We start from the raw sequence: 13,182 nt of genomic DNA, 5'->3' as shown, positions 1-13,182 counted from the left end.
AGACTGGGTAAATAAAATTCAAGACACTCACTTTCAGGTTCTCTGGAATTTTGTATAATTCATTTTCTGCATGTTTCACGTCATTCTCTACTTGATTCGTTGCATCAATGTTCCTGCCCCTTTTCTTTGCCAATTCTTGTTCAACATATCTCAGCCTGTCATTAAAAAATAAAGGAAAGGGGTAGCAAATATACACTAGTGTTGAAGCTGCAGCGGTAAAGCCAAGAATCCATACGACAATATAAAAAAATCCACCAAGAACCCCACAATAAAAGTTTTTCAGAGAACTTTAAGTGTAAATTCCTTGATAAACAATTTACTCGATACTGTTTCTAAACAAGTAACTATTTTTAGTAAACTAGTGTTAATACAATTTTCAAATGCTTCAACGTGTCATTCATAATTTGGCAGTGCAACAAGACAGTAGCAAGTGCTTACTGAACCATCCAATGTGGCAGGCTTCAATACAAATCAAAAGTACGAAATAAGAGAACTTGGAAGAAGGTGAAGTGCAAAGCTTAGAATATAGCGAATTCAAGCTGAAATATTAAAGCAGTATACCTCAAAAGCGACTGAAATTGAGAAATTCCCTTTTCCATGAAGAATAATACAGATTGAAAGCAAGCAACTAGAAGGAATAATGATTTGTTTTTTACTAAAATCGATTATAGTTCAAAGGGAAGCTCATATCTGCTCCCTGAAATGCAAAGAAGCAATTTTCAAATGCTTCAACGTGTCATTCATAGTTTGGCAGTGCAACAAGACAGTAGCAAGTGCTTACTGAACCATCCACTTTGGCAGGCTTCCAAGCAACTAGAAGGAATAATGATTTGTTTTTTACTAAAATCGATTCTAGTTCAAAGGGAAGCCCGTATCTTCTCCCTGAAATGCAAAGAAGCAATTTTCAAATGCTTCAACGTGTCATTCATAATTTGGCAGTGCAACAAGACAGAAGCAAGTGCTTACTGAACCATCCAATTTGGCAGGCTTCAATACAAATCAAAAGTACGAAATAAGAGGACTTGGAAGAAGATGAAGTGTAAAGCTTAGAATATAGCAAATTCAAGCTGAAATATTAAAGCAGTATACCTCAAAAGCAACTGAAATTGAGAAATTCCTTTCTTCATGAAGAATAATACAGATTGAAAGCAAGCGACTCGAAGGAATAATGATTTGTTTTTTACTAAAATCGATTATAGTTCAAAGGGAAGCCCGCATCTTCTCCCTGAAATGCAGTTAAAAACAAAGGGCAGCAGGAGATTACATACATATTGGGGTCTTCGACCATGACAGCAGTTTCCTGAGCAAAGGTGTCCTGCAATACCAAGTCATCCTTCTCCCCGTCCCCCTCATTCTTGTCATTGACTTTGCGAGCCAAACGGCCTGTACTAGCATTGCTTGCTTCAGCACCACCTGCAGTGGCGGCAGCCTGTGTGGCTGTGGGTAAAGCCGGCATTCCGGATTTTCTCTCCCTCAGCCTCTGAAGGAATTTAACCTCCTCCAACGCCAATCTGATCAAATTCATTTTTTCAATAGTATTTATATACAAGAAATTAAAAACCCCAGTGACTTAAACACAGATAAATAAATTTTCAAAACTGTTAGCTTATGAATAATAAGCCACGCTATTGGTGAAATGAAATCAATAAAGGCACCTTCTCTCTGGGTCGGAATCTTCCTCTTCGGCGGCGGGTGCACTTCTTTTCCTGAAATTCTTGGCCTTCATCTTCCCCTTCTCTTCTTGTATTCCTCTCCGACGAATTAACGAACGCGCGAACAGCTTTCTTTTTATCCTGTCACTAAGATTGAAACCAATTTGTGCCGAGCGATTTCAGTTTCAGATCGGAGAACCATCAATGGATTGCTAAGAATGCTATAGGAGAGGGGAGTGCCCTTATTCAAAATCTCATTAAAAGCCCAAATAGAAAACATTCTAGGCATTGATCTGGGCTTTCTCCCATATCCCAGCTTTACTCTACCTCAAGCCCAAGAGCAAAAGTTTTGTAAAATCTTGTCATTAAAAATTAATTTAAAAATCAGATGTTAATGAAATTAATTAATTTAAATAATTGAAAATTAAATTCATAAGTTCTCTCTTTCCAAACAGTTGTACAAATGATCCATTTAAACATCATCCGCCTTTTCCAGCGAATTGCAAAGAGAAAGTTATTTTAAAATAGAGACTACCTCCCATTGCCATTCATTCAATAAAATAATGCTAATTTGTAGTCTCTCACCATTACAGTCATCCTATTTGACATATATGTGACAGTTAATAATTTGATATGTAAGACAAAAAAAAAGTTACTACATTAATGCATCAAATCACAAACCGTCGTGTAGGATGTTATGTAGAAAAACTACCGGAGTAAGTGACTATGAATGGCATTACTCTATTCAATATTCCACATTTCAGAGTGAGGTTTGCAATTGCTAATCCATAATTTCATCCAATATAGTATAATAAATAATCAAAAAGAATAGCATTACATTGTAATATGCGAATCTTCACATTGAAGTCACAATTTCAGACATCTATTGAACAAAATCTGAAACTATCAATTTTTTTTAGTCGGTCACAATACTTTCTAGTCGCTTAAATAGAGGCGGTCACACGGATGTTTCCATAAAATAATACTTTTAGGCCCCGTTTAGTACCCATTTTTGTAAGAGTGAAAATGAAAAATATAGTTGTTACTGGACACATACAAGAGAGATGAAGTCAAATATGGTGGCTTTATGTAATGGATAACGGTAATATTTTTTATTTTTGTAGTCAAAGAATGGAAATGAAAAAAAAACGAGGCCTTAGTTATATCACGTTTTTGAATTATTCTATTTGTACAACATTTGTCAATTGGCCACCTTGTCAAGCAAGTTGTACAAGGTATTGTAATTCTAGCATGTTTGCACATTTTACCTTACAACCATTCTACAAGTACACTTTTTTTTACACTTTTTTTCACAGCACATACACATACAAGTGGGTGGAATCCACGATTATTTCGGGGGATGGATCCATAAGAATTCACCTATCCCAATAAAAAAAAAAAAAAAACCTGATTTGAATGATTTTGTATTAAGAGCTAAATTAGCTAAAGGTATGACTCATAATTATTACGGAGAACCCGCATGGCCCAATGATCTTTTATATATTTTTCCAGTAGTAATTCTAGGTACTATTGCATGTAATATAAGCTTAGCGGTTCTAGAACCATCAATGATTGGTGAATCGGCATATCCGTTTGCAACCCCTTTGAAAATATTACTTGAATGATATTTTTTTCCCGTATTTCAAATACTTCGTATAGTGCCCAATAAATTATTGGATGTTCTTTTAATGGTTTTAGTACCTGCGGGATTATTAACAGTACCCTTTTTAGAGAATGTTAATAAATTCCAAAATCCATTTCGTTGTCCATTAGCGACAACCGTCTTTTTAATTGGTACTGCAGTCGCTCTTTGGTTGGGTATTGGTACAACATTACCTATTGATAAATCCCTAACTTTAAGTCTTTTTTAATTTGATTCAATTGTGAAATATTTTAATCGTGGACCCCACCTTTGTGGGGGAGTGTGAAAACTGATGTAAAAAAAAGTTATGTACAAATAACATTTTTGTTTACCTTATAAGTATATGAAACTCTGCCACATTCCATATCTATTAAAACATAATATCTCATTTTAATCGTGGACCACACCTTTGTGAGAGAGTGTGAAAACTGATGTAAAAAAGGTTATGTACAAATAGCATTTTTATTTACCTTATAAGTATATGAAACTCTGCCACATTCCATATCTATTAAAACATAATATCTCATAATATTATCCTTATTCCTAATCATTTGTTGTTATGATGATTTCTACATGTTTTACAAATTTTGTTATTTGTCAAGTTGAAACTTTAAATGCTGACAGTACCAAATTTCCCCATAATTCAATAACTTCCATTTATAGTACATGTTTTTTGATTCAAATTTTGGCAGTTTAACGTTAAGCAACGATTAATAAAGTTTGTTAAAATTTTCAAAATGGTTCCTGAAGTAATTTTCTTTGAATTTTGTTACAAGTACAGAAAAAACTTGAGAGTAATCTTACAGAAAGACACTTGAAAGTTTTTCATTGATTTTTAACACAACAAACATAGAAGAGGTACCTTACAGGTTTCTGTCAATTATTACCTGTACCTATGGAATTATTCATTTTCTTATAGCAGTAATTAAGCAAGTTTCGACCATTTACATTAAAGTCGCCTGCTAGAAATGCAATCGTAAAATTTCTACATGTCACCATCAAATTTCGCATAAATTGACATTATTGACTAATACCCCATGTCAAATCTTGTATGTGAAAGTAAAAGGAAGGGGTTTAGTCTCGGAAGTCAAAATGTTGAAATCACACAACGTTATAGTATGTCTGCGGTAGGGATGTCAATTGAGCTCACCGGCTCGGACCGCTCGTGGCTCGGTCCAAAAAAAGTCCAAGCCGACTCGACTCAAGGCTCAAGTAGAGCCCCATTTTGAGGTTCCGAGCTTAGCTTGAGCCGACCCATGTGGCTCGGGGCTCGAGCCTTTAAAAAAAAAAAAATCAAACGAAGAAAAGAAAAAAAAAAGGCAACGCTTATTTTTTTTTAATTAAGTAATTAAGGCAACATTTTAATAAGGCAGCTAGCTGATGTCTTAAGAAAGGTAGCAGCAATGCCAAAAGTTCGGCTTGGGCTGAGGCTCGACTCATTAAAGCCTGAGCCAAAAGTTCGGATCGAGCCTTGTTTTATTGGTCGAGCTTTTGCTCGACTCGGCTCGGACTCGGAAAAAAACCTGTTTGATTTTGCTCGAGCCTTGAGTTTCAGCTCACGAGCCGATTCGATTCGACTCGTTAACATCTCTAATATGCAATATACCTTCCCTCCCAAATCATGGATGTTGAATTCAACCATTTCTATTGCTCGCCACTCCTTTTGCTCAGTATTCAACTGCACATGGTTGGGAATTGCACTATTACACCATAAGGATCAAGTCGATTTAGCATCGAGACACTATAAATCACTGGCGGACCTATATATGGTCCTGATGGGTCACTTGACCCACCAACTTTTTTTTTTTTTAGGTGGCTTTTAGTGCCAAAAATCAGATTTAGGCAGTAATTGTAGTTGGGCTTTTTTATTAGAATGGAATTACAGCGATGACCAAACAATTGAAAGAGTGAGAGTTGAGATTATTTTGTTATCTGCGATATTTAATTTGAAAATTCTTTGGAAATTATTATTTATCATATATGTAAGATTATTTGAAATTTTTTGAGAATTGTTATTTTACATATACGTGAGATTTGTGAATTTATGACAATGATCACTTGTATGTGCTCATGTAGTATACATAATCTTAACTTTTTAATAAGTTTGATCGTGCCCCATTAATACTAAATGTCTGCGTCCGCCACTGCTATAAATGATATTTAAAATTACGAGTTTAGGCCAAAAACAATACCCATTTCAATCGAGACTTGATGATCTAGGGGACTGGCAAGATTGGATGCCGAACTCTCAAGGCGCATGATTATCAAAAGTTGAATGTAGCTGCATATACAATGCCTTTGTTTGACCCTTATTTTTTCTATTTTTTCTCAAACTTATTTTGAACTACACGTTTTATAGAATCCATAATTTTTATTAATTTTTCAATCATATATTTTATTAGCTTACATCAAAATTTATTAAATCTGATTTTTTTCCAAATCAAACAGGGATAATATGTGCTTGCTTATTCGTTATTTTTCATTGTAGTCACAATTAAACAAGGATCATGCATTCAACTCAAAAGTTTTAAAATGCTGAATCCACTACTATGCTTTTCTATAATTTTTTCCTTAGAAATGTTTGGCTCTCAATCCTACTTAACAATAGAGCAATGCTTGACGTACAATAATTTTGATAATATTATTGACAACATATCACGTAGCATGTTATTATTGAACAATTTAAAAATAATTCATCTTTTCAACTTACACTTTTTTGCCACAACTAACATTGTCTACAAAATTGTACAAATAGATTAATTCCTCCTTTGGAAGTAATTATAATCCAGACCATGGGACAGAGTGCACGCATAAGAATATATTCCAGAAAAATAGTTAAAAACATTAAAGTTCTAAAGGCTTGGAATCATAGTCGTGCATTTGGAAATTTTCGCCTTTCTTATTCTTTCAAAAAACTTACAGAATTTTGCTATTTGTACCCGGACGTTGACACGTTCAGTTACACACCCCTCATAAGAAGGGGGGCCGTGCAAAATTAAAAAAATGCACGAGCCCCCATGGGCGGAGCCATGTTGAGATTGAATTTTTAGGTCCAAACCATTTTCATTTTATTATTATTATTATTATTATTATTATTATTATTATTTACCCTTTAGCAGCAGGGAAAGTGGAATAAAAATATGTTTTAATTTATATGGGTTTTATTTTTAGGCCCAAATTCATGATCTTGTTTTATAGTTTTATCATCATTAAATTCATGACCTAAACTTAATATTCGACGTGGGTGAAATTATGCCCGCATTGAACAAATTTTCTGGCTTCGCCCCTGCGAGCCCCCCTACTGTGAGCACGACCCAAAATTGCACGGCTCTAAGATTATTATATGGGCAGCAAATTATTTACAAACTTTAAAAAATAAGAATTGATCCATGATTTTTCAATTCGTCACATAATAAATCCCTTGCTACTGTAAAACTAGATTTAAAAAATACAACATAGATATTTTAAGTAGAGTAACAATAAGAATAACCCATCAGAGTTTTCATACAAACTGGACGAAGGAGATGTCATCGACTTGGGATTTGGCGGGTTAAATAGCAAATATGGGGACAACTAATGTGGCCATGTTGGAGGTAAAGGGCTTATGTTGGGTTGGAGACTGAATGTGTTAGTATGAATTAAGGTTTTTTTATTTTTATTTTTTTGAACAAAAATATTGTGTTTATCGATTTTACCTCTAAAATGTGAATATTGCTTGGTTAGTCCTTAGTTTCACAATTTCCATGTATCAGTAAAAATTTGAAAAATTACTGTGATATTTGCTTCGTTAGTCAGTCTGAATTATCTAACACGTCAAGATATTAGTATCTTGAGTTTCATATTCAGGTGTACTATTTGTTTAGTTGGTAGTCTTTTAACACCCATTTTGAATCCAGCACTTCCTTTTGTCCCCCTTTAACGGATATTAGGAGTCAATATGGGCAACTTTAACAATTTGAAGTATTGATGACTAACTTCTCCTTTTTATAAGTCGAAGAACACCTTGCTACTCAGACAATAAATTAGAGAGGAATGCTGAAATTTTTCCTTTCCATTTCATTGACTTAAAGCGTGTTTGGTGGGAATTAAAATTAAAATTTTTAATAGATTATAATAGAAGTTTTTGAAATGTGCGATTTATATTGATTGTTTGACTTTGATTTAGATTTTAATCAGTATCAAATGTCTGTTAGTCTTCCTTTCCATAAATATTATAAATAAAAAATTGTGTTTAATGACTATTCTAAGTAAACCATAAAAGAAACCATTTAGTCCAGATATAAATCCATCTCGTATCATGACGTATTCGACAAGATAATTGATATGAATAAATAATAAAAAAAAGTTAGTCAAAATGCTTTAGATATTCTATTCATGTAACGTGGATCCTTTTATTGCCTTTGTTACTTTTGGGAAACCAATGTTTACTTTAAAGGCTAAAATAAAAAGAGAGCGAAAATGCTAGTGAATTAAAGAAGGATAAAATAAGGGGGAAAAAAAATGGAAAAATTAATTTAAGAATCGCCAGTTGACAATAATCAAGTGTAAAGGCCAAGCACGTGTCAGGCGATGAGACTCAACCGCTCATCGTCTGATTTATTTATGAATATATTCCCAAATATGTTTAGGGATAATAATGGGTTGAGTTCGGGGCGGTGGCACCCCGTCCTGTCCCGTCTTGCCTTAGATGGGAGGGAACGGGATGGCAACTTGTCCAGTTTGCTGTCTCGTTTATTTTTTTTTTACATTTTCAAAATTTTAAAAATAAAAAAGATAGATCATTATCACTTTTTGCATTTGGTTCCCTTGTAATAATAATGGGTTAAATACTCTTACTAATTACTGAACTTTGGAAACAGTGGCATCAGTTTCAAAAATAAAATTATTTTTAATTTTCTTTTTCTCTTCACAAGATGGGTTTGGAGCGATGAGTTATATCACGCCCCGCACCGCCCCACGTCCCCAATAGCTCGGGGTAGGGTGGGGTGAGTTTTTTTGATCACTAGATATGTTATAATAGTGCCACAACCCAACCCCCAAGTGGCCAAATTCAACAAGGAACTTATATTTTTTAATTTTTGTCCAAACATCAGTTTCCAAATATAATTAGATTCAGGATTATAAGTAAGTAAATTTCATACACAGCCCCTTGACTTTTAATTTGCTCTGTTCGGTTTAGCTAAAAATAAAAAAATTATAAATTTTTAACAAAAAATGACGAAATGTATAATTGAAAAATTGATAAAAATTGTGAGTTTCATGAAATGTATGGTATAAATGAATTTAAGAAAAAATGATTTTTAAAAAATGAGAACAAAAAAGGGAAAAAATCTCTATTGATGAAAATTGTTTAATCGACAATCATATCCTACAGAAGCTTCAATGTTCCATGTAATCACTAGCATCATGCTAATTTGAATATCGTTTTCATTTTCTAGGTTCAATGGAACATTAATTATTGAATAATTGTTTATCTAGATCGATGATCACATCTGTCCAGGGGTACTTCCACTTAAGATGATAAATCAATTATTTACTTAAAATTGTTTTAGATTGATAACACTACTCTTCGGGTCCTTTTGATAGCATTAAAATTCTGTGAAAAATGTCTCATTCAAGGAATTTGTTTTCTACTTTGATTGTTTGATACGAAAGTGAAAATGGAGTTTCTTCAAAGGTACTAACACTTAAAGCATGTTTTTGGCCAATTGAATGGAAATAGAATTCCTATGATTTTTGGTGGTTTTTCATTTTCAAACTTACATAGAATTTGTTTGTCTTTTTCACTTTTGCAATCAAACGGACTCTTATTTATTTAAGAACTATCAACTAAGTAAAATTTTCATCAGTTTCGAGGATGAAAAGTGGCATTGACCGTGGTAGTATAGCAAAATTTGAAACCAAATTCAAGTTGAGTAAGACAAATTAACATTTAATTTACGCAATTGCAAATTTTTGTTAAAGTTGAGTGACCATGAATGAAAAGTAAATACTCCAGTTCCTTGAATTATTGGTTTGCGTTCGGAGGCAGGTTCGATTGTGGACTTTCTTGGTCAGATAAGCACAACCCATTTCCCCCACCCACTCCAATACAACACTGAAGAAACTTCTCCCCCTCCATCTTCTTTCTTTTCTCTATTCGTCCTCTTCTTCCCTTGTTCTACTTAAGGAACTTAATTTCCTCAAGACCATTAATTCCAAGAAATCATGGTTTGTCCAATATATGTATATGTGTGTATGTATAATTTGATTTATTCATTATGGTGATTGAGATCTGTGTTTTATTGATCTGAAATAGGGTGAATTTAGAGGTGAAGATTGCCGGAAGTGGCCATCGTGGCTCCGTCCACTTCTGCAAACAAGTTTCTTCGGTCAATGCAAGGTTCATGCCAGTGGTCACAAGAGCGAATGCAATATGTATTGCTTGGACTGTATGAATGGAGCTCTCTGTTCCCTCTGCCTCAATGTACACAAAGACCATCGAGCTATTCAGGTCCCCAACTCAATCAATCAGCGAAAACTATTTCTAATTTCAGTACAGACGAATGAATTAATTTGTTGTTGTTGGATAACAGATTAGGAGGTCATCTTACCATGATGTGATAAGGGTCTCTGAGATTCAAAAGTATTTGGACATAACTGGGGTTCAAACCTACATTATCAACAGTGCCAAAATCGTGTTTCTAAACGAACGGCCACAGCCAAGGCCAGGTAAAGGCGTCACCAACACTTGCCGAGTCTGCGATCGCAGCCTCCTCGATTCCTTCAATTTCTGCTCCCTCGGCTGCAAGGTATTATTCTTATTATTATTTATTCGTCTTTCAGAATGTTAATCGATTGGAATCTGATTCGTTTTCCTTATTATCCTATCAGATTGCGGGGACATCAAAGAAGAATATACGCTTGGATGTGGATGTGGGTGGTTCAGACTCGGAAGAATCCATTAACGGTATTAAACGTATGATGAAGAACAAAATACAGAATTTTAGTCCATCAACGCCCCCTCAGACTTGCACAAGTGGAAAAAGGAGGAAGGGAATTCCCCACAGAGCTCCAACAGGAGGGATTATTATAGAATTCTAAACCTAATAAATGGAATGGCTATCCAATTCCAGCATGCTGAGCTTTGTCAATGGAAGCCGGTGCCGGAATTTCAATCTCCACAGGTCAAACCTGCCCTTTGAGATTTCTATATATTAATTACTAATGTGTATAACATAGCCACATAGGTATGGGAAATGCAAGAAAGATGAAAAATCAATAAAGTTAGAAATCAATGGATGTATGTAAATACTAAATAGCGTGAGCCAATAATCTTAGCGTGGTTTCTACTCATAAATTAAATCAAAGTATGAGTACGTTTGTCTACTTCTATTCTATGATAGTTTAAGGACCATTTTGACATTAATGATTATAATTTATAGGTTGCTTTATTTGCCATTTACATGGTTAGCCCTTGTTTGATTTCCATTTTAGGGTAAAGAATCCATTCTGAACAGTAAATTGACAGAGAATGTGTACTTAAAAATTAAGAAATATTTTGAATTTACATCTAATATTATTTTATTAAAAAATGTATGGTTGAAAATGAATTTTAAAAAGAATATGATTCAAACAATGACTTAATTAGAAGAAAACGATAAACACAAGAAGAACGATAAGCACGAGAAGCATTACCTAATAGAAAGAGGATGAGTCAGCAGTTACTGTGATTTGCTACTACTATGTCTGTCTGTAGTCGTGATGTCGACTGCTTTATTTACCGGTATGTAATGATTCTTTTGTGACTTGTCACAGCCGCCTTACAACTGCGTGCATAGCATGTTTGGGACTGCCTACTTTCTTTTTTTCATCCTAATTGTGAAAACACGAGACTGTGAAAAAGGTCGAATCGTTCACTAGCTTGGTTCATCTCCACTTGTCTGTAGAATGTTTTGACTCATATTGAGAGGAGTTATGGACTCAAATCAAATTCAAAAATTCTAATGAGCCTGCTCGTCTTGAGCTCGTGGATTAGTTCGTTTTTATCTTAATTTAATATTTTTTAAATAAATAAAAAATAACCTGACTCGTCGACATATGGGAGAGCTTGTGCTCGGCTCATGGTCACAAGCCAAAGATTCGGTGCTTGTTTGGTAGGAATTTTGATAATTAATTTTTTTACCATTAAAGATAAAGTGGGTTCTATCTGTGAGATTATAATTCAAAAATGACGGTTGGAATAGTGAAATAACGATAATTTTTTTAATATTTTAATTGGCTTAAAATCTATATCAAACAAGCATTTGAGTTGAGCATTGTTTGTTGGTACTTGTCAATCTCAAATGTTGGCTGAGATAGGCCTCAAATTAAATTGAATCGCTCTAAATAAGATTTAAGTCGATGATCAATCAATTAACATAACACTATAACTGAACTATTTGGGGGAAGAAGTTCAATTCCTCTTGGCCAGCATTACCAGTATGATATTACTCTTGATGCTGGTAAAAGAATTTTAATAATCTTTTAAGCACATATTAATTTAATCCTCCGGAAGTATAACTAGATTGTGCCAACAATGTCTCCCAATAATTCCTTGTTTCGGTGGAGTCTCTTACTTCGTGGTTCGTGCGATTGATATATTTGTTAATTTTATTTTACTCTTCTCCATGTTTGACGCCTCCCTTAAGAATGGTAACGAACATAATGACTAATATTGGAAGTAAAATTGAAGTTAAGTGATCGAATTGAGATTTTACTTAAATTAAATGACCTAATATGAAATTGAGCTTATATCTCTATTCCACGGTCAACCTCATCTAGTGTTTTTGGTTTCATAGGAATCTGAAATAAAGGAAGCAATAAATGTGCAATTGGAAATATGGAGATATGAGTTGATTAGAGTGTGATTGCTGATTACCCATTTTTATATTTAAGCACTTAGTTTGTTGGTTGGTTGGTCCAGCGGGTCCACCACTAAACCAACTTGCAAGATTCCATTTATAAATCTATTCAACTAAAAACTTGTGTTTAAAATGGGTAATACTGTCAACTACAATTATACTCAATAAAGTAGGAAGAGCCATACCACCAATATTTCACTCTATTTACTATTATGCTATTTTATACATTAATTATAAGAAGACCCATACAAAAAATATTTCTATAAATCACATTTTACAAAAAAACGAAAAAAAATATTGACAATTTTCATATTCCAGAACTTTTAGAAATAGAAGCAACTCATGGCCGGCACTCAGAATCTATTATGATTTCAGTGACCATATAATTTTCGGAATTAGCTGTACAAATGTTCTAATATTTGATTCCTTTTGCACTTGTAGCTTGCTGGTTTCATGATCCAAAATCGGCCTACATTATATGTGGTATAGGCGACGATTATACGAGGTTTCACATAAGCAATGATCCGTATAATATTAGCACTTTAAACATTTATATATATGATTTTTAACTCTATAGATTCTCAAATAAAGTTGGTCCAAGGTTAGTTCATCTAGAAATAGATATTGAAAGAAGAGCAAATATAGACAATGGAAATGTGAGGTTGACGAGAGACATTGCCTTGCTTCCCTCTTCACTTACGGTGTACAGAATCACTTTGCAGACGTTGGTTGATAGGCAGACCAGACGGAGAAAATGAACAGTCAATGGTCTTTGCGGGCCAAATAAATTGATTATTTTCATACGACGGGAGAGACCCGTTTACGGGTCAATGCCAACCTTTTGTAATTGTCCAAACCTACCTATTTTGTAAACTTTATGGAATCTATTAAAGTTAAACTGGACTCAACCAATTGTTTGTCATACCGCAGGGTACAGAAAGGGCCGTGCTACTGTGGTGGCCCATTTGACTGGCGCCAATTTGGGGCCCCCTATTGGAGACGCCCC

General features: G+C 34.2%; 3 protein-coding genes across 3 annotated transcripts in view; 1 reads left to right on the top strand and 2 right to left on the bottom strand.

Annotated features, from left to right (window-relative positions):
- LOC111405699 (protein COP1 SUPPRESSOR 2) overlaps nt 1–1,894 on the bottom strand; it is a 4,799-nt gene extending 2,905 nt beyond the window's left edge. Inside the window, exons 1-3 of the mRNA XM_023034697.1 lie at nt 1,656–1,894; nt 1,269–1,511; nt 32–155 (exon numbers count right to left, since the gene is read on the bottom strand). Coding sequence (XP_022890465.1) covers nt 32–155; nt 1,269–1,511; nt 1,656–1,726 — 438 coding nt within the window. The 5' untranslated portion in view covers nt 1,727–1,894. The remainder of the gene's footprint in view (nt 1–31; nt 156–1,268; nt 1,512–1,655) is intronic.
- Nucleotides 1,895–9,330: 7,436 nt separating this feature from the next.
- On the top strand, nt 9,331–10,738 carry LOC111405697. The gene is made up of 4 exons (XM_023034695.1): nt 9,331–9,504; nt 9,593–9,787; nt 9,870–10,085; nt 10,168–10,738. Exons 1-4 carry the CDS (start codon nt 9,502–9,504, stop codon nt 10,375–10,377), a joined length of 624 nt encoding a protein of 207 aa, XP_022890463.1. The 5' UTR covers nt 9,331–9,501; the 3' UTR covers nt 10,378–10,738.
- A 1,325-nt stretch (nt 10,739–12,063) lies between these two features.
- LOC111406623 (WEB family protein At4g27595, chloroplastic-like) overlaps nt 12,064–13,182 on the bottom strand; it is an 11,454-nt gene continuing 10,335 nt past the window's right edge. Inside the window, exon 7 of the mRNA XM_023036012.1 lies at nt 12,064–12,117. Coding sequence (XP_022891780.1) covers nt 12,064–12,117 — 54 coding nt within the window. The remainder of the gene's footprint in view (nt 12,118–13,182) is intronic.

The sequence above is a fragment of the Olea europaea genome, chromosome 12 (genome assembly GCF_002742605.1).
Source record: "Olea europaea var. sylvestris chromosome 12, O_europaea_v1, whole genome shotgun sequence".
In the NCBI taxonomy this organism is placed as follows: domain Eukaryota; kingdom Viridiplantae; phylum Streptophyta; class Magnoliopsida; order Lamiales; family Oleaceae; genus Olea; species Olea europaea.
Note: the sequence above shows the minus strand (reverse complement) of the source record. Positions and strands in the feature narration are given on the sequence as shown.

Coding starts and splice junctions, on each gene's coding strand:
- LOC111405697 (XM_023034695.1), top strand. Junction 9,788..9,869: donor AAGACCATCGAGCTATTCAG/GTCCCCAACTCA, acceptor GTTGGATAACAG/ATTAGGAGGTCATCTTACCA. Junction 10,086..10,167: donor TCTGCTCCCTCGGCTGCAAG/GTATTATTCTTA, acceptor TTATCCTATCAG/ATTGCGGGGACATCAAAGAA.